The 26891-nt window shown below is 41.7% G+C and overlaps 1 protein-coding gene across 1 annotated transcript; it reads left to right on the forward strand.

The window, feature by feature from the left end:
• On the forward strand, window positions 1-26891 carry DYNC1LI2 (dynein cytoplasmic 1 light intermediate chain 2). Its single transcript, XM_066194971.1, has 13 exons — window positions 1-114; window positions 728-801; window positions 1212-1328; window positions 7332-7562; window positions 13754-13917; window positions 14259-14352; window positions 14955-15090; window positions 15413-15524; window positions 16198-16257; window positions 16972-17013; window positions 17425-17542; window positions 18520-18636; window positions 23910-26891. The coding sequence occupies exons 1-13, from the start codon at window positions 20-22 to the stop codon at window positions 24014-24016; spliced, it is 1467 nt and encodes a 488-aa protein (XP_066051068.1). The 5' UTR covers window positions 1-19; the 3' UTR covers window positions 24017-26891.

Raw genomic sequence — 26891 nt, forward strand, 5'->3', positions numbered from 1 at the left:
TTGTGGCGGCGGCTCCAAGATGGCGCCGGTGCTGGCGGAGAAGAAGCTGCTGGGGCCGGACGGGCCCGGCGGGGCCGAGCTGCCCGGCGAGGAGGACGAGGGGCAGAACCTCTGGTGAGCGCCCGCGGCCGCTCGGGGCTCGCACGGCGAGGCGAGCCCGGGTTCCGCCGGGCTGGAACGGAGCGCGGCCCCTCGGCCGGGTCGGGGCCGCGCTCGGGCCCCGCGGGCGGCGGCGGGGCCGGGGGGCAGCGCTGGGCGACCCGGGCGTGCGTGACCGGAGCCCCGCGGCCGCAGGCGGGGAGCGCGGGAGGGGCCCCGGGACCGCGGCTCTGCAGGATATCCGCGCGGCCGGCTCCGGCCAAGGCGATCTCGTGGTTTTTTCGGCTTTTATTTCTAACGAGGGTTTTTTAAAAATACTTATGGTGGCAAAAAAAACGTATATCGAATACAGCAATCGATTGTGATAAGAGTTAGTTAAAAAGTAATGTTCTGCAGTATTGTGGCCTCTTACAAGGAGAACTTTAAATGTTCCTGCCTGTGGTTTAGAAATCATAAAAGCTCTTCTCTAGAAGGTGGGATGCTTGTGATGGTTCAGAGTGCAGTCGGCCTTTGGCGGTGACAGCCCTGTTCGTACAGAGCCCGCATGTGCTGGGCTGTGGGTGCGGATGTGCTGAGCTCATGGTGCTGTCACAGACGGGATAACGCGGCCGCTCTGCTGCTTCCCCAGGTCCTCCATCCTCAGCGAAGTCTCTACGCGGTCCAGATCTAAATTGCCATCGGGCAAGAATATTCTTGTTTTTGGTAAGTAACGCTTGCAACCAGTTGGGTGTTGGTTTGTTGCTTTTTTATTTGTAGAAACAAAGTGTATTTCAAACACCGATTGGAGGAAACTGACACATGGATCGCAACTGGGTTATGTAATTTGATCTGTGGTCTTCGTCCTTTTTAGATCTACTTTCTCTTTGATTTCCACTGTTAGATTTGTAGCTTCTTTTAAGTAATAATAGAGAATGAAATAGTTCTTCATTCTTATTGTTCTGGGATAAGCCATGGGATTTAGCTGAAATGCTTGAAAGAGAACAGCAAATATCTGTGATTCAGAAGTGTACAAGGATGCTTCTCATTAATTAAGCAAGTTGTGAAAAATCTTTTCTATGAAGTCAAATGTAATTCTGAAGGTGTCTTTTTTTCCTCTACAAACTTACTGGCAGGTGATGATGGTTCAGGCAAAACCACACTTATGGCTAAAATACAGGGAGCAGAGCATGGCAAGAAAGGAAGAGGACTGGAATACTTGTATCTGAACATTCATGACGAAGACAGAGATGGTAAGTTCGTTTCAAATGCAATCTCTTTAATTAAGTAGCTGACATGCTATTTTAATAATTGTGGTTTGATGAGTGTGTTCTGGGCTACGCCCCAGTAGCTGGCTCTGCGTGGTGCTGGGAATTTGGGAGCTGTGTCCATTCCTGTGGGGGGAAAGGTTTCACTGTCAGTGTCCCTTCTCCCTCCTGCCCCTCTGACAGCCTGACCAGTGCCGGGGGCAGGGCGGCTCTGGGGATCCCTTCACTGCTGGGGGAGATCCCTTTGCTTGCTGTTGACTTTGTAGCAGCTGCAGGGGGTGTAGCTGTGGCTACTTTGTGACTAGAGAAAGGGAGGGATACATCCATGAGAATTTCATGCTCAGCGTGGATTTCTGGGCACGGGGATTTGGGGTTTCTCATAGGGGCTGTGTGTGGAATTTTGGTTAGCTGTGACAGATGTTTTGCTTTAGTTGACTGAGTGAAGAGCAGAACTTAAAGTCAGAATTAGCGTTTCCTTTTCTCAAGTTGGAGCTGGTCTCTTTGCCCCTTGTCTTTTTGTTGCTGCTGCTGATTGCTTGTCTCTGCTGTATGGAGGGACATTATGCCAAGAGACCATTTAAAAGCAGTTTTTATGATCAGATTACTCATATTTTTGGGAGGTTTGGGGTCAGGAAGAGATGGGGAGTGAGTTCGTTATCTTTGCTCCTAAATCTGCCTCTGCTTATCTCATTTTGGCCAAGCTGCTAGACTTCCTTGGGTTGGTTTGTCTTTAAAAATGGGCAGTGTAAGTCTTCCTATTCATGACTTCCTTCAGAGCTCAGAAGAGAGAAGCAGTGGTGGTGGTTCATCCCTGTTCCTGGGAACAAGCAGACTGGGAAGATCCGATAATGGTATTTTGAAGCTGGAGATGCACTGAAAGCTTGCAGGAGTGATTAAGTGCCATATGTGACTGGTTGTTATGGAGATTGGGCCTGCACTCACGTGGCAGGAAGCTGCCTTTGGATACTAAGTTAGGCACAATGAAAGGATGAGTACATTGCCGTGTCTTCCAGGGGCCTCCTTGCAGTTCCTAAAAATCTTTTGGGCTGTAATTTTAAGTGCTGAGCCATTCATGGCTTCCTCAGGTTCTGGATGTAAGTGCTTTTCCACCATGCACAATCTGCTTTAGTTCTGCATAAGCACTTCATGGGCAAAAAAGCTCCTGTGATTAGGAGGGCTGAGACAGCCTGTGTCATCGGGCTTCTTGCAGCTTCAAAGGGGATGCTATTACAAGGAGAAAAATATTTGCTGTGCTATTTTTCCTGGTGTTATCTATCAAACTTCAAGTATATCCTTATGCTGGAAATATTTTGGGGCTATTCCTGAGTGACTGAAAGTGATAAGTATTTGAAGTGACTTGGAAAGGCCTGTCATAAGAACTCAGGCAGCACCAGCAGGGAAAAGAGATCTTTTTGACTGACTACGGGCTCAGCTGGCCAATTCATGTCTTCATGCATCCTCTAATGGGTGTGTTAGGAGCTAATAATACATGCCTTTTTCCTTTTTGTCTCATTAGTGTCATCCACAAGCAAAATAAATAGCAATGTGGGTCAGGACCTCCCAGCAGGCAGAGATAACGCTCTTTGTTCTCTAGGACAGGTTTGGGTTTGGTTTTTAAACTCCCTGCGTATTTCAGATGGATGTATGCTCATATACAGATTGGGAACAAAGGGTTTATAATTGACCCGCAATTCTGGAAGCCATGAAAGAAGCTCAGGGTAGGCATTCAAGAGCTCAGGAGCAGATGAGTGGTTCTGAGGGTCTCTGCTTTTTATTAGACTCCAGCGTAGCCCAGACCAGATCACAAGGATTTCCAGGGGTGCCAGATCAACACTTGTAACTGAAACTCTGCAGTGGAGTGACATGATCTCAGCTTCCAGGTGATAGAAGATTTATTTCCTCTGTTTTTCAGAAAAGTTTACTCTGTCCGGGAGACATATTTTCCTCGTAGTGCTGAGTCATTCGTTATCTATTTCCTACTTCCCCTTGGAAATTATAAGGAATATCGGTGATGTCATGATCTCACCTCCCCCTTCCTCTTCAAGAGATGTTTAAACCTGATTGCTCCTACATCTAAAGCAAATCCATCCATTTTTCTGGATTGCTGGTTGCAGTCTTAGTTTTCAGTTACTTTCCTCCTAAAGATCAGCTCAGCAATTAAATTGTTCTTCTCAGTTTGTAGGAAAGTTTCACAAATGTCCAGGAAACATCTCTGCCTTGCAGGCCCTCTCTGGCTCACAGAGGTGCCCATGGACTGTGTGGTTGTCCCTGTCCCCTGCTGGCTTCTTGGCAGCTGGATGCACATGGTGCTGTGTCCCGGTGTCATTGCTCAGTGTGACATGTGGCCTTTGGTCCCCAGGGCTCAGAGTCACTTAGGCTCTGTCTGCTGCTGAATCCCTGTCTGAAAAGTCTCTTTCCTAGGGAAAATATATCTTTTTATTTTAAAGATACATTTTATCACGATCCCAAATGCTGCCTAGGCCAAGGCATTTGCTCAAGAAGAGGTTTGAGAGACCTGAGAAGCAATCCTGTGAGAGAGAGGATTCTCCTAAATCCCCAGCTACATTATCCTTGGAGCATATGGCTGCTCCTGCATATGGTGTCATTGCCATAGTTCCTCTCAATGAAAGCATTTATAGCACTGCCTGCAAACTTAGCTTGGAATATTAACTGATCTTGGAGCTCAGGCCCCAGAGTCCTCCATTAGTGGAATTTCTCAGGGAGTGTGGCAAGTTTCAATTTTTTGCCTGTCTTTATGATGAATAGATGTTTTTTGTCTCTGCTGGTTAATCTGCTTTTGAGGACTGAGAATCTGAATTTGTTGGAGGTGGAAGAGAAGCTGTGCATAATTTTCCTAAAGGATCTGTGTTTTCAGAGTAGCTTTCAGAGGCCCTTGCAGGGCTAGGGCAAAGTTACAGCGGGGATGTAGAGCAGAACAGGGAGCCAGACTGCATGGCCTGCTCTGTGCTGTGTGTGTCAGCTGGAGCCACAAGCACCACAGGGACATTTCTGCCCTGCCCAGACTGCAGATGCACCTCGGCTGTGCCCAGTGTGCAGGGGTTGCATTCTTACTTGTAACAAAATCAAGCAGTCTTGGGTTTTGCCTCAGGTTTGGACTGGCCTCAGCCATATCATATGCATATTCCAGCTGAACTGGTTGTTCCAGATTGAGCCAAGTCTTGCTGCTGCAGTGGTTTCTAATGGGAAAGTTGTCTTTTTTTTTTTGTCAACATATTTTAAGTGGTTCTCTTAAAAATTTTCTCTTTTTTTGCTTCTCTTCACAGCTTGAGCAAGGGATATCTAATTGCCACTGATATCTTTTGAATAGATGCAGATGTCGTTGCAGTTCACAGAATCAACCATGTGCAATACAATTCATCAAAGCTGGCAGATTTTTTCAGGACTAAAGGGGTAATAAAATATTGACAGGATTTAGAGATGTGATTTTAGCAGCTTTAGTAATAGCCTGTAACAAGTAGCCCCTGCTTTTTCACCAGGATCTGGTAATTGTTTGCTCTGTTTTTGTGTGTTGTGTCGTGGCCAGTAAGAAGGGCCCGGTTTTCATTCGTGACTAAGTAGGATCTTGGTGTGGTGCTGACAAAGCTGAATTTACCATCAAGTCCTTGCCAAATTGTGAGCTCCCAGTGCTGTATTTTTAAGTGTGTTTTATGTTTTAGCAAATGTAAATCACAAGATATTCCTCTCTCCTGTTAGAAAGGAGCAAAACCTTTCCTTTTCATACAATGTTACATTTTTGTGCTAAAGTGCATTTTAGTGTGAGTGCAAGGCTTTCAGGCTTCCTAGCAGATTGATTTTGAGTGGTAGTTCCTGCTGCATTCTAGTTCCACCTGTATTCTAGTTCCAGTCTGCATTCCACATGTTAAGGAAAAATTAAATCCTTTAGGGGAGCAAAGGTGCATAGCAAACAAAATAATTTTAACCTTAGATATTGGCTTTAAAACATGACTTGCAAGCAGTGAATTTGTATATTATTATTTTTTGTTACTTGACAAGGTGTGAAAGTTTTTTCTGCAGAGTATTCCCCACAAGGGAATCCATCAGTGCTGAGGAGAGCTGTAAACTTGCATAAACTATGGATAGATTTGCATTAGGTTTTCAAAACTCCCATTCATGCTCCAAGGAGACAGTTGTACATACACACAGTCCCTTAAAAGTCTATTAATAACCTTTAGCTCATAGAAAGCTCACGGGGTTTTTATTTACTGGGAAGCTGCTGCTTTAGGGCATGTACACGGGATGTTTCTAGAATGCAGAGAGTCCTGCACAGATGTTTCATTTACTGTTGTGCAATAGCAGACATATAAATGTGTTCACATTGTGTCCTACCTTGCTCTCTGTTTTTCCAGGCTTTTCCTAGACCTCCCCTCTGTCTTCAGAGGTGTTTGGGAGCTTTAGATTCAGACCTCCGGTGCTGTGGTGTCCCTGTGATGCCAGTGATTGGTGTGGTGGAGGGGAACAGTGCTGGGTGGGCACAGGTACATTTCTGAACTCCACAGGGCTTACCCTCACTGATGTCTGGAGAGTGAATCGAGGGGCGCAGGTGGCAGTGAGAGGAGCTGTAAGGTCACAGCGTGGCTGTTGGCCTGTTTGTGTGGTGCTGATGTAGGAATGTCTTAGGACAGCCCAACAGAATTATAGCAAATGCTAAACGTAGACTGCCCACATACAGCACCTCGATGAGCTGTCTGAAACTGGCCTGCTCAGTGATTTTGTCCAAGTCCTGATTAAACAGGTAGGATGTATATATCTGTCATCTTTCCTACTTCCAGATTTCTTAGCCAAGCTTTTGCCTTTTTCTGAAGTCAGGAGGGCTGGATTCCTTCCTAGAATAAAGTTATGATAGCCATAGCAACTGGATTTATTTTACGAAGCTGAAAGATTCAGGACACGGAAGTACAGTAAGGTAATTATGAAGCTCAGTAGCTGCTTTGAAAATCTGGGTTTTGCAGTGGCTGGTTTGCAGAGCTCTGTGTTTCAGAAGTTACATATTGTGTATGTAGTGCAAGAGAGACTCGCTCTTCCCTCTGGATAGCTGTAGTAAAATAGGGAAAAGGGGAAGTACTAGGAAGAGTCTAGAAGATAGAAACAGTGGAGCTGCTCTTCTTCAGCAGGAAGTTCAGAGGATAATGTTATTGTTCTCTTGCGCTCTCTGGCTTTCTGAATTGACTGTTCATGGTACCTGATACATCGTTTCTGGAGGAAACTCCTTTTTCAGTTCTTATACTGTTGCTAAGAGTTCAGTTTTGGGGTAAAATGCCAGCTGTATGACTCAGCTGATCCCTCTCTACTCTGCCTTGGATTCCAACTAAGTATCCAGCCACTCTCAAAGCACTTGTGGGAGAAACACAGGAGCTGCATTACCAGGTCATTTCTCCAGTGCTCATTCTGTCAGGAGTGAGTTAAGAGCAGGTGGCACAACCTTGTTTTAAGGTGGGAAGTTCATCCTGTATTTGCTTCTCCCACTCCTGTGCTAGAAACTTAAGCTGCTTATTGCTGGTATCTTGTTTGCAGCTTATTTCTGCTGGGAGGTGTCTTGAGTGTGTGAATCCAGCTTATGTGTCTGGGAGACACCAGGGCAGCATTCAGACCCTGCTGGGCTGGGGCAGGGCCACCCTTTTGGGCCTGCATTTACACATCCCCTGTGTTCTGGCTTCAGTGTGCATGTGTCTAATGCAGGACTGTTGTGCAGCCATTAAAAACTGTCCTGACAGCTGTCCTGAGTAAAAGCTCAAGAACAGAAATTCTTTTTTTAAAGGAAAGTGTTCTGAACCCAGAAATGAAGGCATTTCTGACTAAAATAGGCTAATACATATTTACAGGAACCTGTCTCATAAACAAGCAGGTAAAGTGTGCTGGTAGCTAGGCCTGCTCCTTCCACTGAGCGCTGATGCTCTCACCTGCTCACTCCCAGCCTGGCAAAGCAAACCCTGGCATCTGCTGGTTTCCAACTGTGCCTTTTCCTTTCAGATCACACTCGCTGCAATGTCTGGATCCTGGATGGAGACTTGTACCACAAAGGGCTGCTGAAGTTTGCAGTTTCTGCTGAATCCCTGCAAGACACCATCGTGGTCTTTGTTGCAGATATGTCTAGACCTTGGACTGTTATGGAATCTTTACAGAAATGGGCCAGTGTCTTGCAAGAACACATTGATAAGATGAAAATTCCTCCAGAAGAGATGAGGCACATGGAGCAGAAGTGTAAGTCTGTGCATCCATACACTGCTGTTGGTTTTTAAATTAGCTCTCACAACTTTTGATGGATTTCTTTGGATCAGTGTTTTGAGAATGGGTTGAATAGAAATTACTGTTAAGTTGTGATTGCAACTTTAATTCATATAGGCTTTAAAACAACTCTTCTCCAGTTTTGCTGTGCTGACAAAACATCAGGTGAATTATTGGTCTAGATCCTGGGCAATAATGAGATTTTGATTTGATTTTTAAAAAGGGCAATTTAAAAAAATAACTCAATAAAATGACAGATTCACTTTTTAAAAGACTGTGACAAAATTCAGTGGTGAAGTGAGCTGTCTGCTTTGCTGTGGTATCTCAGCCAGGTCCCGTTCCCATACTGTGCTTGTCTTACAGAAGGTCTCTCTGCCCTTGTTTTTCTGGTGGCTCAGGCTGTGAACCTGGTGCCGCTAATTGTGTCTCACTACAGCCATTCCTACCCTGTGACTTTAGGAATGTTGTATAAATTAACCTTCTTTCCTGGCATATCCATGGCAGGAAAGAATCTTTGCACTGGCAGGCAGTCATTGTTGCAATATTGGATCCTGCAGCTGCATTCCTAAAGCAATGTTGAATGTTTCTTGAGATTTTTTTTCTGTTTTCATATTGAATTACTCCAAAATAAATTCCTGTTGTGGAAAAGACCTTAGCAACTTCCAGTCCTTTCAGATGAAGTAGATTCAGACTGATTCTTTGTGGTTGCTACTTTTGTTCCAGGCTGGTGGCTCTCTGTGCTGGAGTCTGGAATCCTTGCAAATATGATCTGGTAGTTTCCTGAGCTACCTTTAGGGATTGGTGTGATCTGTTTGACCTGTGAGCACTCAGGTGTATTTGTACAGCTGATAATCCTTTCTGAATGTTAAATATTATGTTCCCAGAAGACTAGTGCCTACAGCATACCAGCTGGAGTTTAAACCTAATTATAGAAGCCACCCAGGTTTGATCAGCAGGTTACATTTAAGCAAAAAGTAAAATATGAGAGTTTTTTAGGGGAAAATGATTGGGGGATTTTGTGTGTGTCAGAGATTTTTCGGGAATGGGAAATGCAGTTCTAGTATCAACAGCTAACCCAATCTGCACGTTTCTGAGACACAGCAAATGCTATGGCAATCCAAATAAAGGGTGATTTTGTACATCTAAATTTTCCTTTTCAAAAGAGAAGCTTTTCAGCCTTCCCTTCAGAGTGCATTCTGTGAAGGAGCTGTGGAAAAGCTCGAGTGCCCTGTCTGAGGAACTTAGAAGGCTTTCCAGTAGTGGTATCTTCTAAATTAAAGTATCATACAAACTCCTGGTTTGTTCTGAGCTCTCGTGGAGTCAAGGGAAGAGGAGATTGGAGAGGGGCTGAGTTCCCCTGTGCCTGGCTCCAGTGCCATCCCCTGACTCAGCTGTGGCACACAGGGCTCTGATGTCTTCAAATTCCCACCTCCTCGTGTCACTTGGACACATCTCTGGCTTCTTGCAGACTGTCCCTAGGGCCAGCTCTGTGCTCAGAGCTTTGGCCACCATGGCCTGTAATTCTCTGAGCAGCCAGTGCTGAGGAAAGGCCCCCTGTAACTGTGTCAGGGTAATGCACTGGGCAGGGCAGAGCACACGTGCCTGGTGAGTGCTTTGGGCCTGCTGCCCATCCTAAAGCTACACAGCAAAGCTCTGCTTTCTGAAATCCTGCTGCCTGTGCCCCCTGGGGTAGGCTGCCGCTTAGGAAATGAAGTCACTGGGTTGCAACAGCCCAAATATGTAAAAAGCAGGATAATAAAGTGTACATGAGGGCAGCTGAAACATAGAAATGGAGTGCAGAGTGATGGGATGTGCTGAATTTAATGTGCCCGTGCAGCATAAGACCACTGGGTGGATGGATGTGTTTCCTGACTTCACCTGCAGAATATGCCCTTACTCCTGCTCCTCCATCTCAAGCTTAATGTCCACAGTGCTTTCCCTGGCTGTCACACTCAGCACCAGGGGCCCTGGGGAAACACTTCCCAGTCCTGTCCCACTGGCATCCATTGGTAGTGCTGCAAGGCTGTTCCTTCTCCATTGCTAAGGTCCTAAGAATTTCCAGAGATGCCTTTGTTAGCTCACCCTTGCCAGTGCAGTTGGACTTTGGACTGCTTGTCTCAGCTGGTGGGGCTTGGGAGGCCTTTCTGCACCCAGTCTTTGCTCCTGTGTTTGCTGCTCCAGATTCTGACTTGCCTGGGTGGGTGAGAAACTTCCCTTTGGAGTTAAAGAGCTTCCAGAATGGGCAGCAGGACACACATGGAAGCAACAGGCTGCCTTTTTGGGAATGTAGCCAGAGCAGGGCCTGCTTGCACTCACTCCCATCACTGAGCTGCTCTGGGGGTTCCTTGCTAAGAGCTTGGCTAATGTGAAGTCAGGTACATAATGGCCAACTGTGCCCATTTAATTCAGGCTTAATTGTGATAAATCATGATTTAAATAACACATATTTGAATAATTATTTCAGGAAAGATGTGAATGTTACCCCCATATTTAAGACAACCGAGCAGATAAGGTGGCTGTCAGGAATTCAAGAACTGCAGAAAGGAGGTGTACTGGTAAAACAGCAATTGCACCGTTGATCTCTGGGGTGTTTGAAGCAAAAGAATTGAAACACAATAACATGTTTTTGCAAATTGTGTACTGTCCCATTTAAGTTGAATTAGTTTCAGATTGTCTGCCTTTTTGGTTTGTTGGTCTGACACAGAGCTGAAAGATTTGTAAGCCAAAAGATTTTAAAAAAAATAGTTTATCCAGGTATCTTTTGTCTAGGAATTATTTTCACAAGACTAAAATTTTTAATGATCAATAAAGGTAGGGCACAAAAAAGCTAAAAGTGATTGTGAAACTTTAAAGAGTGTAAATACGGAATGATTGTCTCAGAAAAATATTCTTTATTTTTCTCATTCTGCTCTTCAGGACCTTTGGGATTTATCCATTAAGTTGTAGCATTTGCCTGCATTTCCACACCGCAGTTAAAGAACACTCCAAGCCTGAGCATGTTACTGTTGCTGGAACAACCAAACCTAATAATAATTGTGGATTGCTGTCTCGGTGGTGCCTTCAGTCAATGCATGTCCTGGGTGATGCAGCAGTTTTTGGTGGTTACCTTGCCTGCTGTGTGAGCTACAGCAACAAACCAGTTTGCTGGAACCTCACTTTGATTTGCTGTGTTCAGTGCAAAGAGCCACAAGTTTGGTCGATAAATCAGCTCTCTGTAGTGGGGGTGTGATTTTAATGGCACATCATCACCTGGTGAGAATTCTTTAAACAAAATAGGCCATTCTGAGTATTCAGCCTTAGTGATGGGTGGCAGAATATTACAGATTTCCAGAGGACCTGTTGTTTTTCTGGCTTCCTGTTTTATGTGCTTCATCTTAGGGGTATTTGCTGTTGAAAAACCTTAAACCAAAGTCATTTTCGCTACTTCTTAATAAAGAAAGGAGTTGTTTTCCATACCATATAGAAGATGATTCCTCAATTAGAACTGTGTGGAGGAGATAATATTCATAGCTCACTAGGAAAAAAGGAAAAATAAAAGATTTTATGAGCTGTTTGGGCGCACAACTTTATATCCATTAAATATGGATACTTCATATCCATTAAAAGCCTGAGAGTGGAGTGCAAATGAGACATAGCTGTGGGAGGTAAGAAAAAGTATGAAATTGCTGCGTGTCAAAGAAATGTTTTAACCTCAGTGAGCTGCTTTATTACCTTGTGAGAGTGCAGTTCGTTCATCGGGGCATCTGACAGTGCGTGGAGTCCAGGTTCACTTGGATTAAACAGGACTAGATTTTGAAGGGAATGGGGGCTGAGTGGGAGCCTGGAGCAGTGTTTAAGAGCCTGTTGCTGACAGGCACTCGCACTTGTTCCTGAGTTCAAGTGGTGTCTGTGTGCTCAGGGTGCTGTAGTCAGAGGTTCTTGCTCTGCCTGGTTGCTGCTGTAACTCGGGCAGTCGTTTGTTGAGAGCTGCCCCTGTTTGCCCCAGTGCTGTGTCCTCCCACTGCTCCGTGTCTGGCAGGGGTTAATGCCAGGCCAGGTGCATCCCTGGGAATCCACACAGAGCTCAGCTCCACACGAAAGGCTGAAAGGCTTCTCTCCCTCCGTGTGTGAGGTGTGGCTGTGGTGCTTCTGCTGGGTCCTGCTGACTCCAGGGGAAAGGGGAGCTGAGAGTTGTGGCTCTCTGGGATTGTGCCCCTCATTCCCATTCAGCAGAAATTCGTGAGGCTGAAGCCATCAGACTTCTGAAATTCCCACATTGCATTTGCTCTTATTTACATTTCTGAAATTCTTAGAGCATCTTGTGCTTTCTCATGTTGTCTCCTTTTCGGGAGAGGCCTTTTCCCCAAATTTGAAGGGGTTTACGCTCCCAAGTATCTCAGTAAAGAAAAATTATTTTTGCTTTGATATGAACAAAACCCAGGAAAGGAATCTTGTTTGATTGTAATGCTGTGGTGAATTGAGACCTGTATTGTCAAATAGTCTTTTCTGTGTGATTGTAAGTCAGAGAGGCTCATGTGAACCATTGTGGGAGATGCAGATGGTGTTCTTGAAACTGCACTAATACACTTGGCCTCAATAGTAATAGGAAAGCTAATAAAGAGGTACTTCAGAAAAGTCCTTTTCTAGTTAAATGCTTTTGGTGAGGAATTTTAATTTGCTCTGACTGACTAAGAAACAGTCTTGGAGGAAGCATCCTTTGGAGCGCTGCTGTTTCCTCTCCACAAGAAGGCACTGCCTCGCCGTGTTAAAAGCAACTGCATTTCATTTTCATTTGTATTTCCTTGCACCCTGACGTATATTGAATTGGTGATTGGAAGTCTTATGGTCTATATTTAGTTTGGGGGTTTTAGGCTTTTCTCTGGAATAGAGCTCTCTTCTTTTCCACAAGAATCAAGCAATTTTATGTTTCAGCTAAACACTGTAGATTGTGCAGCTTTAGACAGAAGACTTTTCTGATTTGTTCTTCCTCCCACACACCCATACCATTGCAGGAATGGTTCCTGTTCTGAAAAGGTACCATGACTTCTTTTTGCAAGGTTGGTATAAGAAACTTCCCGGAGGTTTTACCACTTCCTAAAGCTCAGGCCTGCAGTGCATTGCAGTCCCTTCCCTGGCACACGGAGCGTGTTCTGAGCAGCCTCTCTGTGTGGCTGGGCTGGAGACTGGTGGCTTTTCTGAGGAGTTTTCCTCACTGTCCCTGCAGTCACTCTGCTCCCACTGTTTCTAAAATAAAGGAGCCTTTGTGGGGGTAGATCATGGAGTTTGCTTGGCTCGTTCTGTGAGGGTTCCTCATGGCTGAGTGAGGAGGAGAGCCCTGGGCCTCAGGGCAGTGTGTGCCTGGAGCAGCCACATCCAGATTTGGCTGTTCTGTGGCTTTGGTCTTGAATAAAAGATATTAAAGTGTAGATTACAGCCCAGATTTGATAAAGCATGTGTGGCATCACAGTGCATTTCCAAAATGGCCTTAATACTGTTCCTTAGGTGCTTCAGTATTGGATTGTATTCAGGATATAGGAACACTCACTGTTGCCATAAAATTAAAATACTGGAAACATAAAAGGCACCGAGTTTCCTCTGGACCCCACTGTAGTTTTCCAGAATACAACTGAGTCTCTTCAGGTAGCCTGCAGATGCCCTTGAGTTTGTGCTTATGCAGGTAGGTTTTATGTTTCTGGTATTGGATGCCTGCATCAGAAATGTAGAGTAATAGGAAATAAAGAAACGGTTTGTAAGAAAAAGTGGCTGTTTCAGGTTGGTGTTTCCTGTGTACATTTACTTTTTCACCATGCTTTCTTCCACAATAAGTACAAAGTGCTGCGTATAGGCTGTGTTGCTACACCACATTTATGTTTTCTGTTGTCAACTGCCCTATAATAAAACATTTAGGAATATGCATTTGTACACACTATAGCTCTTGCAGATAATTGTGATTATTTATAATGGCTCCAGATCCCACTTGATTTAGCTTCCTATAAATTTTGATGGAGGAGTGTTGTGGTGTTGGAAAGGGCAACAAGGAGTTAATTTGCATTCCGTTCTCAAGTAGTATAAAAATAAAAAAAAAACCAACAAGAAGCCCTTGAGATTTCTAGTTAGTTATAGATTAATTAGGGTTTAAAATGAACTAGTTCCTTTGTTGTAGCCTAAGAATCTCTCTCTTTTAATAGTTATCAAGGAGTTTCAGGAGTATGTAGAACCTGAAGAAGGCTACCAAGGATCACCACAGAGGAGAGGCCCCTCTGGCCAGGAGGATGAACATGTTTCCCTGCCCCTCGGAGACAACGTGCTGACTCACAACCTGGGCATTCCCGTGCTCGTGGTGTGCACAAAAGTGAGGCTCTGCTTCTCTTTGCTGCTATGCTAGGGTTTCATTACTTCTCTGTTAAAGGCATGCTTTCTACAGACATGCAAAACCAATTCTGGATTAACAGTGGAGGGAGTTGTTTTACAAGTGAGCTTCTGCCACCAACATCATTTTTGACTTTTATGGAATAGTAATATTTTTTTATCAATTATATGTTAATTACTTTAGCATTTGGTTTATTGGTGCTATTTTAGAACCAGAGACTCAAAGTAAATGTGATGGGAGGGTGTAAGATTAAGGAAGGTGTTTTAAGATGTGCTGGATTTAAATGCCTGGGTTTTTCTGGTTTGTTTTCCTGCCTCTCCCAGTGTGATGCAGTGAGTGTCCTGGAGAAGGAGCACGACTACAGGGAAGAACACTTCGACTTCATTCAGTCACACATCCGCAGATTCTGCTTACAGTGTATCCTTTTCTGTTCTGAGGAGTCTGCCTCTAATCCGGAAGCAAGAAGAGGTGTTTTCATGTTGAATTGCACATAACATTAATCCAAGCAATTGCTCTCCAAGATTGCTTGGTATTTAGTTATTGGTAAGGTTATGTGCTACACATACCTAACCTTAGGTAGGTATGTGTAGCATTTGTGGTTTTGAAAACGTTGAGAGATGCCTGAAATGTTTTATAGTTTTTAATTCATGCATGGGACTTGGACCTTTTGTTCCTTTACAAAGGATTGTTCTTGCGTTTTGTGAAGTGTTCTTTCTTGGTTTTCCCCTCAGAATTTGCAATTTCCATGTAAGCCTGAGATCTCATCTGTGTATTAAGTTTTTGACTTTCTCCATGTAAGCCTGGGAGTATGGATAACTTCTGTGTATGTCAAAGAAAAGTGCCCTGAGCCTTGCCCTGTTATATCCCCTCCAGCCCTGCATACTTTATGTCTCTAGTTTTGCCTCGAACTACTGCTCAAAGCTAAGTTTAGTAGCTGTACATCTATTACTCCTGTGTTGACATTCTTATTGTAATCTAGAAACTGTATCTTACCTGATTTTCCTTAACTAGAAACCCAGATGGGGCTGCCTTGATTTATACATCAGTTAAGGAGGAGAAGAACCTTGACCTGTTGTATAAGTACATTGTACATAAAACCTACGGTTTCCAGTTTACCACGCCTGCCTTAGTGGTAGAGAAGGATGCAGTTTTTATGTGAGTCTCTGGGACAAGCAGCATGGTGTCAGAGGGGTTTTTATTGAGCACTGCACTGCATGTAACATTGATATAAAAATAAATGGAATGGTTTGTTGTTCAAAAGCTTAGTATGCAAGTCTTGTGGAATCCCAAATTTAAACACCAACTTTAGTGCATATGACTTGACTCAGACTATACCATTCCAGTTTTTGTATCCTTGGAATTTAGCTGAGAAATAGGGCTGATCTGTAAGAAAATTGCCGCATTTAAGTAGAGGGCAGTAAACGAATTGTCTCTGTAGAAGTTGCAGAAAAGGCAAAGCTTTATTCTTTTTTCACAGACCTGCTGGTTGGGACAATGAGAAGAAAATTGCCATTTTACATGAAAATTTCACAACAGTAAAACCAGAAGATGCATATGAGGACTTCATTGTAAAACCTCCTGTAAGAAAGGTAAAAAAGGGTTATTTCTTTCTGTACCCCTCCAAAAATACTTTGCTTGAATGGCTGCTAAGGACTATTAATATTGAAGAACTCCAAATATAAATAGAACTTTTTTAAAATCAAAATATATGAAACATCAGGCTTTCATTCATTAGTTATTTAAAATATTGCAAGCAAACCCAGAAACCATTCACCTTATTGAATGAAAGGCAGTCCAGGAAAAGCTATTTTACATTTACTATTTTTGCATGCATGGGGCAGAAACACAACCAGAAAATGGAGAATTCTCTTTGTAGGACATTTCCATTTGTACTCACATGGCTTTGAGGTTGCCAAGTGAAGGCAAAGCAAGGTCATCTCAAGTCTTTGAGGAGATGCTGATGAGATCAATATTCAGATTTTATGAGAATGTGGCTACTCACCAGGCACTCATCTCTACAGGACAGTGCTCACAGGCTGGCATCACTGTTCATCTGCTCCAATGTTTTTTTATTTTGCAGTATTTTTAAATGGCAACTTCTTTAATGTTACCATTATTTTAAACATGAAAGAACAGTTAAAAAAAAGTGAGCAATAGTCTTAATGATTTGCCTCTCTCTCTTCCCTTTTGATCATCAAAGCATAAAAACCAGTTACAGTAATTTCAGTTTTTACTATAACAACAAAATGTTTTGTTCAACAGTTAGTCCATGATAAAGAGCTGGCAGCAGAAGATGAGCAAGTATTTCTTATGAAGCAGCAGGTAAGAATGGAAGAATGAAAATAAGTCCATACTATGTAAGATTTCATTTCAATTTCTCCCTTGTTATTGCCTTTAGTTTTTCATTTCTCATTTAAATCACCAGGTAGCTGTTTCTCAACTTTACAAATTCAGATGTATTTGTGAAGTAAGGCCTTATTCTAACAAATGCAAGTAGGAAATATGGTCACTTACCTTGGCAAGTTGAAGGGTAGATATGCTGAGAACAGAAAGAATTTACATGTCAAAGGAGAAGAGGAAGAGACTTTATATTTCACCACGGAGTTGTATCTGTGAAATATAAATACTTTTAAAACCTAACATCTGAGCATTGCAGTTTCCTTACAGCAGGAGGCTTGAAAGACTTTAATGTGTCAAATTTGGCTGTGCTGTAACTTGTTGTTTTCTTTATTACTCTATAGTTTAAAAAATATAACAGCACTTCCCTATCCAGGTCATTATAAATGTCCTGGAGGTTGCAGACTGGGGTGTCTGTGGTTGTGGCTTTGAGTTCTGGACTGGCTGTGTGAGACAAAGGCCCAAAGCTTATTTACTCCTTGCAGTCAGTCCTCTAGAGGCAGAGTGGGGAAGAATGGAAATATCAGAGGAATCCTGTAAATATCAGGAAAAAAAAATTAATGGTTACTCAGCTTCACTGTTTTATTCCCCTGTATTCTTTGAAATATATTTAATATGCTTAATATGTTGTTTTTGCAGTCATTCCTTGCCAAACAGCCAGCAACGCCTACAAGAGCATCAGTAAGTAGATCAAGGAAAAGAGTAGGAGGTGTTTAGTTTCCTTCAAGGGAAAAGGGAATGATTCTAACCTGCAGAGATCCATTTTTTATATTTAAATCTAACCTACATAATCTCCCCAAACTGCAGAAAGGAAATAAATAATGAGGCAATATTTTAAAATGTTGCTTATAAATTCACTGTGGAAACATCAGATTGTTGAACTGAAAATTTCCTGCAGTGATTCAACCTTTCCTGTAGTAGAGGCACATCCCTAAAATAACTGATGTTTTGGGAGCTTGTTTTTTTTCTTTCTCCAGTGTGCATCACTATAGTGCCAGTAGAAGGGCTGAAAAAGTATGTGGTGTTAAACTTGCTTAATGTAACTAATCCTGTGAAGTTCTTCTCTGATTTGTATGATTTGGACTTTTTAAGGAGTCTCCTGCAAGAGGCCCTGCAGGATCCCCAAGAACTCAAGGCAGAGCTGGTCCCGCCAATGTACCCAGTGCCTCACCAATCACATCAGTTAAGAAACCAGATCCAAATATTAAAAGTATGAATGAGCATTTTACTGTTCTATATCATGTTATTTCCCTTCAAGTGAATCTCTTCTGTAGAAAGATGTGGGGATTTATTCACTAATGTTATAGTTAATTTAATAACAGAAATGCATTTATGACATAAATTTGGGTTGGTTTTTTTTCTTTTCTGATCATTTATATGACTTGGAATAGAGTTCTGTTACTGCCAAGCAGTCAGATAGAGGTCAAATGCATTCTAATTTCCCTAAATCACCTCAATACATTTATTATGCATCAGTTGGATTATTAGGGTGGAGACTGATCTAAACTACAAACAGTTTTATACTTCATATCCCTTATTCTGGAATCCACAGCGAACCTTGTTCCGCTAAACCCTCTCTGGAAGGTCATTTGCTGTTGCAGATGGAGTCACTTGGAAATTAGATCTTTCCCTGAGATGCAGCTCCATGGTATTGAGGGGCTTCTTTCCCCTCTGGGCATTAAGAAGCTCTGCAGGGCCAGTGTTGTGTTTTGTTGTGCACTGTAGGGCCATGCCTCACTTCCAGGGGGTAAAATGCCCCCCTGGATCCTGTCTCATTGCTGAATTGCCAAGTTTTGATTTGTTAAAAGCAATGTGGCATGAAAGGCTGTACTGGAACATCTGTGCAGGTTGTTAATGGGCTTATCAGTCTTTGATTTTCATGTCCATACTTAATAATCTTGCTCTTGGCTTTTACATGTATTAAAAACTTAAAAACGTTCAAATATTTAGATGAAAATTTCATTACCCTCAATCATTCCAGAAAAGCAGGAATGTGCATTCAGCCGTCTCTGCCTATGCCAAAGTATGCAAATTACTGGGGTCTTCAAACTGAACAAGGACAGACTTTCTCAGAGCTGAGGTTTATTTCCTTGATTAGCAAGAGATTTGTTTGTATGTATGTGAAAATAAGTTATGATTTACCAGCTCTATGTGTTCTGTGTGATCTATATTTGTGTTTTCCTTTAGATAATGCTGCAAGTGAAGGTGTCTTGGCTAGTTTCTTTAACAGTCTCTTGAGCAAAAAGACTGGCTCTCCTGGAAGTCCTGGTGCAGGAGGAGTGCAAAGTACAGCCAAGAAATCAGGTATTGGACTTGTTATTGCAGCTTGTTTTTAATAGTTTGTTTGGCTTCTTGGTCCATGGGTGTGTCTCACACTGGTCAGAAAAGTGACAGACCTTGACAGGTGACGGTACCAAAATGTCTTTAAAAGAAGAACTAAACTACTGCAACTTCACAACTCCAGGGCTTCTCTTAAGCCTGATATAACTTAATCCTTTGAGTGAAGTTGCACTGCTGGGATTTCAGTGACATTTGAGTCTTGATCCTATGCTGAAAGCGCTGATTTCTTCCTCAGCTTCAGAATTAATTTGTTTCTTTTCTTGATGCTTTGCTGTTGAAATGAGATGCAGTTTTTAGGTTTGGACTGGAGTTTGCAGTGAAACTATTGAAATCTCCCCAGAGTTCAAGCTGAAATGAATTACTGCTTGTGATAGCTTGAAGTTGTTCACTCATTAATTATTTAGTATTTTATTGCAATCCAACACAGCTGATAACACTGACAAATGGGTGCTTTCTGTGTGTGTGCTGTAACTGCACTGTGGGAGATCCTTGCTAATAAATACTGCAGCAGTTCAGTGAAAGTGAAAGGAACCTGTCAGAGTGGTTGATACCTACCCAGACTTCGGTGGTACAAAATGCATTGTCCACCTGACAGATGGAATTTACTGCTTTGATTCTTTGACTGTTTCTGTTCAATACTGGCATTCCCATCACACTGAATGTTCAGGAGCTTTCCTTCCAGAATTCTTTCACTATTAAATTATGGATAGATACACTACTTCTGATCCCAAGCTGGTGCAATCTTGTGGGTGTTAATAGTGATGCCAAACCCAGAGTTCCTCGTGCTGAGAGGGGAAGGTAAGGCCCAGACATTCCGAACAGGAAATGAGAAATATCTGCTTCCAGCCACACTGATGGTTCTGTCAATCAGAGAGCCAAGGCAGTTGGACTTTGGGTATTTTTTAATTTCTTTTCAACTGGGAAGGTTTATATATGGCATGTCATGTTCTGGAAGCTCAAAAATGCTAGGATTGGACTTAGAGCAAGTCAGGTGTGGGTTTTTTGTGTGTTCTTTCAGCGTGATGAATTCTGTTATTTTGTCTTTATTAAATTTATTTAGTATGAAGATAATAACAAAAGGGATTTGTATTATATATTATTTCCCTAATAATATCATTTCCATGTTATAAAAACATGGAACTAATTCTTTCATAATCCGTAATGCCCTCTTCAGTTAAACACTGAAAGGTGTCCCCCGCTTCATCAAATACAGCCTCATGTTTTACTCACCACAAGGTCAAAGTAATACTTATAGAAATAGAAATATTTTCAGGTGTTATTTCATTCATGCCATTTATCTGAAGCAAAGTCAGTTAGGGAGTACCTGGCTAGTGATTAAAAAGCAAACAAACTCAGAAAAAAAAGCTGTAATGTCATCTCTCCAGGAAGCCTATTCCAGTACTTAATTCCTCAGTTATTTTGTTACCTTGCCCAGTATTTCTGCATCTCAGTGCTCTTGGTCTTGTTTGGGTGGCAGTGGAGCTCGGTGTAGCCCCTTTGTGTTTGCAGCAGTGTTTGGGTTTGAAAGCTGTTCCCCTTTGCCTGTGACTTGTGTGTGGCCTGCAAGAACAGGTTTGTGTGCAGGCCATGTTGTTTGGCTGTGTCAGTTCTGTCCCCCTGGCACTCTGCTCACCCCCTTTGCTTTGTGCTCAGAAACAGCTGGGTGTGGCAGACAAGGCTCTCTGCCTGCCCTGAGAAGGGGTGAGCTGATCTGTGCTACAGATGTGTTCTGTTCACATCTCTCAGGGGGATACGGGGTTGTTTTCATCTGTGTGACACTGAGCAGGAATTTTTATAACAATTCAGGCAGTTGAATACATTTTCTGCCTCTTGGTAGGAGGGTTTCTTGTCTGTGTCAAATTCCCTCAGTGTCTCAAAAGTTTGTGTGTTTGTTTAATCATTGTTTTCCATTCTATCATCATGCACCACTTCGGTAATCTATGTAAATAACTTTTTCCCTCCAATCCTATCTTTCCGAATTCTTTGTTGTCTCTTCAGGCACACTTACCTACATATCTGCTCTCTTCAACAGCTGGACAGGGTAGATAGCTGAATAAAAGTGCTGACCAGTGCTATGGATAACTAATGGGTAATTTTATGAATTAAAATCCATTTTCTCTGAAATATCAAGACTTTTTTTTTTTTTCTGTTTGAAGTTTATTTCTGTGAAGGTGATGTGAGATGTGATCTCAACCACTTCTCCCTTCTCCACAGGACCTGTTATCCTTTCATAGAAATGTGGGTGGCTTGGCAGAACTTGTTGGGACAGACCCTGTTGGTTGTTGTGCTGGTAGGCTGTTTTAAGCACCTAAAACATAGCTGCAATTTCTGGAAAAACTGCTAAACTAGTCTGTAATGGGCTGTACTCTTTCCTCTTTCAGTCTTGTAGAACACTCTGTCCTTTCCAGGACTTTCTGAAGATAACAAGCTTTTTTTGACTTTTTTTTCCTTGTGTCAGCGTTAACTTCTAATTAGAATAGATAATTTTGCTCCTGAAATGTGTAGAGATAGCAATCATACATCCTTCCTTAACTGCCTTGATTTTGATAGACTAAATTAGACAAGTTCTCTTCTAGTCTCCTGCTAGAGGCTGAGCTCTGTTTTCCCCACTAGTTTCTTCATTAGTTCCCATCATTGGCTTATTCTTGTCCTGAACACAAATGATTAGAATCTTGTACTCAGCTCTGCAGATTGTAGTGCCTCCTGCAGTTCTCTTTCTTGGGTAGAAGTGCTTCTCCTGAACAATCTCAAGGTTGGCTTTTCTTGGCTGCATTAAGTTGGCAGCTCCCGTTCCGTTCCTGACTTTGGGAACAGAACAGTTGGCTTTCACTCACAGGAGAAGGGGCCTGTTCTTGTCACCTGCTGTGCTCACACCTTACATGAACCAGTGTAGGATTAAACTGTGCTGAGAAGGTAAGGGCTCCTCATGCTGCTCTCTGGAAAGCTCTTGTTGGGTTTGTGAGGTACCTGGTGCTGGTGAAAAGAGAAGAGATGACCTGTTCCTTTGTGGAAGAGTTGAGCAGAACATCCTGGAGAAAGCATTATTTCCAGTAGCACCCTCTGTGCGAGTAAATGTGCTAAAATTATTTTTGTAGGCATTTCAAATGTCTAAACTGTTTAAAGAGCCTGACGTTTTCAGAAGGTTGATGACAAAAATATTTAGCTTTAAGGAGACCATCTGTTTTTCTCATAGCTAGGAATAGCCTGAGATTGAAACGTTGAGATTCTGTCCGAGGTTGAGAGCGACACTGTGGGTCTCAACAATACTGGTCAGCCTCATTGATGGATTGGTTTCTACTGTGACAATTCTTACCTGAGAGAAATATCTCCTCTGGGTAGTGTCGTGTCCATTTTTGCTGCTGTGCAGTGCTTCCTGCTTGCCCTTGTTTCTGGACTCTCTTTGAGGATGATATTGACCATGATATTTCAAAAAACTTCAATTGGTTATTTCCGTGATGGTTTATTTTTCTACATCTTAACTCTTATAGTCACACAGTTATTTCATTTATATTCACCAGAAGATTCTTGCAAATTCTAAGGCTTCCTTCCCTCTCTATTCCTGTACAGAGGATAAAGAACTCGGGTTCCCTGGTCTCACTCTGATCTAGCAAGGGGAATTAATTGTACAGAACTGGGGGCATGTAATTGTCCAGAACACATCTCACTGAATGAGGCCATCACTCCTTGACAGATTTCTAGGGAAATTGAAAACAAGTGTCACTCTCATTCATAATTGAGGGGAAACTCTTTATTTTCTTAAAAGCAGCTCCTTGTATTTCTTCTCTTCACCTTTGGAAGGTGCTCCCCATGGTGGTTAAGGGGAATGTGTTCCCCTGCATTGGGAGAGTTTTTCCTGTCCACATGAGGTATTTGCAGGACACTGCTTGGTGTTATTTTGGAGCCCTAAGGAGACAGTTCATCCAGCATAAAAACCAAAATCACGGTGTTTTTTTGGATCTGCTCTTGTTTAAGCGAGGATTTTGTGTGGCCTTTATTATTTTAGGGTTCAGGCTTTTTTAACTCCCAGGTGCTGTCAGTCTACATGTGAAGCGTTTTGTATTTTAAGTTCTTTTACAGTACATTAATTAATGTACTATTTCCTAAGTTTTGCTTAGATACTCCTACTTTGAGTAGATGCTGTGTACAGTGCTGTGGCTTGTGACTAGTGCTTAGGTCTGAAACCTTCCTAGTGATTAAAGGTAACCTTTTAACTCGGTTATGTCTTTGTACTTTGGAAAAAAACCACTTGAATCTCTAACAGTCAAATCTTGCCTTCTTAATGTTTTCAGCATGTACCCTGGAAAAAATCCACCTAATATTTCACACACATTTGAGCTGGAAAACAGATGCTTGTTAAATTCTTTGGCTGTGTAAGGAAGCTGTACATGGTTATATAATCTACTTTTTGTCTAAAAATACAGCTTTTTAATCTTAAATGCTTGTATGCTCCATGCATTAGGATACATTGTTCCAATTTTGGTGATGAATTTGTCTGTGGGTTTATAATTTTCAGAAACACTGAAGTAAGCTGATGGTTCAGTTAGGGAATTGTTAAAAAGTTTTGAGTCTAATATAGAAATGTAAGATCTGCCTTTCCATGAAATACTTGAGTGTGTCTGGTTCCAATTGAAGAAGTCCTTTGAAATGACTGCTTGGAGATATTACATGAATATGCAATTCCTGTCCCTTTTTTAAGGGAAGCATTGGCTGCAGATATGAGCATTCTTCCTGTTAGTCATTTCATATTCAAATGCAGTGAGTACAAATGCGACCAAATAAATGGGATTTCTTTTTTTAGCAGGTGTCCTACATACCTTGTGCTTAAAAGTTGGGTTTAAATAAAGTTCTTGCTATCAATGCTAATAATAGAATTGTGTATAGTGGATTTTTACTGAAAATTCCAAATATGGTTATTTTTAAATGTTAGTTGCTATAAACATATCATTGGTGGTGGTGGGGTTTTTTTTTTTTGTTTTGGGTTTTTTTTTTTTTGTCTTTGTTTTTTTTGCTGCTGTGTAGTTCAGCATTTCATCTTTTTAAAGTGAATCAAACCTGAGTATCAGTTTTTACACAAAAAATACTGTACGTTGTGCCAGGTTCTTTGGCCTTGTGGAGGTGGCAAAATAATGAGAAATAAATAATATATTGTCATCTAAAAGTGGTTTATTGAACACTCATGCTTCTTGGTTGAAACATTTCATTGAAACTCAATTGGTTTGTGTCCTCCTTCTTTCCAGGACAAAAGACAGTTTTGGCAAATGCTCAGGAGGAATTGGACAGGATCACTCGCAAGCCTGACCCCATGGTAACAACAAATTCTCCTCCAACAGAGAACGAGGCTTGATAGGGCAGAACAATGCAGATGTAAATGACCAAATAACTATGTATAGTGATCTGATAAGACCAGGAATTTTCTGCTATGGCAGATGCTATCAGTTTTCTCGGGCAGGGAAAATGAGCTTACTACATCATTGCCTTGTCCCAGTAAAAAGTGCACATTCAGGAAGTTTGCATATAAAATCCCTCTGTATAAGATAACCATTTAGAGTTTATATAGGGCAATTCTTTTGGTTTGGAGGTAAAGCAGGTGCAGCTGCATTTCCTGTTGTGAAGAACACAGAGAAGCGAAATGGAGAATTCTCTTAAAAGTACTACTGACTGCACATGAGGCAAGAAAGAGAACTGAAACCCTCTTTCAGAGTTACTGGAATTGGCTACTTGTATGTTTGCAATGCATTATATTCTTGGAGTGGTGGTGGTGGAACAGCATTAACTGGGGGAAAGAAGCCGAGGTGGGGAATGGAGCCCTAAAAGGGGAAACGGATTTGGGACAGCGAGAAACCAGAATGTTGGATTGACTGGAGAGGAGCAATGTTGTCAAATCCTGTGTTTCACAGGGGGTAAATAGTCACTGTTTTTAAAAGACTACTTTACATTGGAGAATTCCAGGCCAAACACTAAGAACCATGGGAATTTATTCTTGTTATAAATCTTGTTTTAGTTTTTAAAGAAGTCTTAAGAGTGTGGATGCCCTTTCTGGTGTAGCTGACAAAGGGAGAAACTAAACTTGTTTAGCTCCAAGTGCCTGGCACAGTATGTGATGTGTCTTTAGAAGGTGCTTGAACTTATTGTGCACTGTAGTACAAACAGTCACTGTTTGGTTTTATTTGAAAAACAGTAGTTTGGCAATTTGTATTTAATTTTAAATCCTGTTTTCTGATAGCTTCTGCCTTTTTTATGCCAAGAGGCTGACCTATGGAGAATGGTGGGTGACGGATCATTTTCCCAAAATGAAATGTGCTACAGAACACTCTCAGTATTTTTCTTTCTTACTTCTTTTATAACTAAATATTAGCTACCAAGCTAAAATGGATTTCCTGCCTTACACCTATGGAGGTTTTTAAAAAAACTTTCTAGGCCCTAGTTCCAATCACATCTGCTGCAGGTGCAGCCAACTCCAATTCTGAAGGTAACCTAAAAAGTATGAATGTGTACACAATGGACATCCTGAAGAAGTTGTTTTGTATTTTCTTTCATGTAGCATTTCATTTGGAAAGATGGGTTGTGGTTGTCCCCGTTGCTCTATGGGAGCCCTGTCCATGGTCACATAAACCCTCATTCTGTACAAACAAACACAACTGCGGTGGTTACGGAAATGGCACTTTGATTTTATACACGGTATGCTTGTTTTATGTGGACACACTACCAGAAATTTAAAATATCAAGCATATTCTGTGCTCTTAATGCTGAAGGGAAAAACCACAATTTGAATTATACAGAGTTTACTTTTTATTGATATGAACTTGTTGTACTAAATCTGATGTCTGGATATAACTTCCCTAATATATATTGTTACTTAAATATACAGAATTAGACTGACCACTAACACAGTGCTGGGTGTTAACCTCAACTCCTATGTTACAGCAAGAGGCTGTTCGTGTGAGTCTGTCTAGACATCTAGAAAGCTAAGAGTATTTACTTGCCTCTTCGACAAACATTAACGAGTATGTTACTTGTGCCAGTTTTTTTTGTTGTTGAAAATACTTTATTTTTCTTTTCTTTTTTTTTACTTTTTGTAAGAAATGGTATGACCTGAATTTATACTGTTGTCTAGATAACAGTTAGACTAAGACTGTGGCTGGCTGATGTTGATGTGGATGCACTTCCTGGTGTAACGGGTGCCAGTTGCAAGTTACCACACCAGAAGTAATTACACACTGTCCTCCTGACACTGAGAAGTGAGATTGGAGACTAAACCATCAAAAATTGGACAGGAAAACTGAACTGTATGGTTGTAATGGCATCGTTTGAAAACCTCAGTCTGAAACTGCCTTTTTTGTCATCTAACCTGATAAGCACTTTTCTAGCAATATGGCTAAAACTTACAATTGAAGTATTTTCCAGATGTATAAAAATGTTGAAAATACTAGAACTGATCAAAACTGTTACTGTGTGAAAACTTACCAGCTTTGCAGAAAGACAAAACAGGGACAGATTTTCAGTTTCTAATTGCAAGTGAATGCTCCTAGTTTACTGACAAGAGGTGTAAGTAAGTAATGTAGCATCCTGTGGGTGCCAAAGTCTGCTGGCTTTGGCGAGCTGCACAGTTGTTATTCTGGTGTCTTCAAGCATTGGAACCAAAGGCCAAATGCAAACAGCCTTTACATTTTCAAGTGAAACTTCATTTTATTTGCAGATACACTTGTATGGTAGACTGTTTAAACTATTATATGCCTATATTTATATGCATTATAGTGACTGCATCTACTGTTCATGTTTAAACTAAGAAAACAAAAGATGAAAGCATTCAACTTGAAGCAAATAGAAAACTTTAAAGATTGGCCCTCCATAAAAATGCTGTGGTTATGCTGCTTGATTTTAAGTTTGCACTTTTTTTATTGGCATTTAAAAAAGAACCTGTTTAAACTGAACAGAATTTCGTATTTTATTTAATTTAACTACGTTGAAAGTGACTGCTCTGTACATCGTGAACTTAACAATATACATGCTGTAAATGAAAGTTCACTGTCCTGTATACTAAGTTTATTGGTTTTTCTTCCAACTTACAATTAGGACTGCAAATGTATGAAACAAACCTTAGTCCAGTTGTATGGCTTTAACCAGGTGCAGTATGCAGTCATGTGGAACCTTGCTTTCTAGTGCTGGCAAAACGAGGACATCTTTAATTACTGGCTTCAATAAACATGAATCCAGACTGC

Source organism: Chamaea fasciata, unplaced genomic scaffold, assembly GCF_029207755.1.
Source record: "Chamaea fasciata isolate MVZ Bird 193981 ecotype frontalis unplaced genomic scaffold, bChaFas1.0.hap1 SCAF_12, whole genome shotgun sequence".
Lineage (NCBI taxonomy): Eukaryota > Metazoa > Chordata > Aves > Passeriformes > Sylviidae > Chamaea > Chamaea fasciata.

What these genes read in the sequence shown, in the direction of transcription:
- DYNC1LI2 (XM_066194971.1), top strand. Translation starts at nt 20, where the DNA reads ATGGCGCCGGTGCTGGCGGAGAAGAAGCTGCTGGGGCCGGACGGGCCC. An exon ending in CAAGAATATTCTTGTTTTTG is followed by an intron (nt 802 to 1,211) that starts GTAAGTAACGCT and finishes ACTTACTGGCAG; the next exon opens with GTGATGATGGTTCAGGCAAA. An exon ending in ACCAGATCCAAATATTAAAA is followed by an intron (nt 17,543 to 18,519) that starts GTATGAATGAGC and finishes GTTTTCCTTTAG; the next exon opens with ATAATGCTGCAAGTGAAGGT.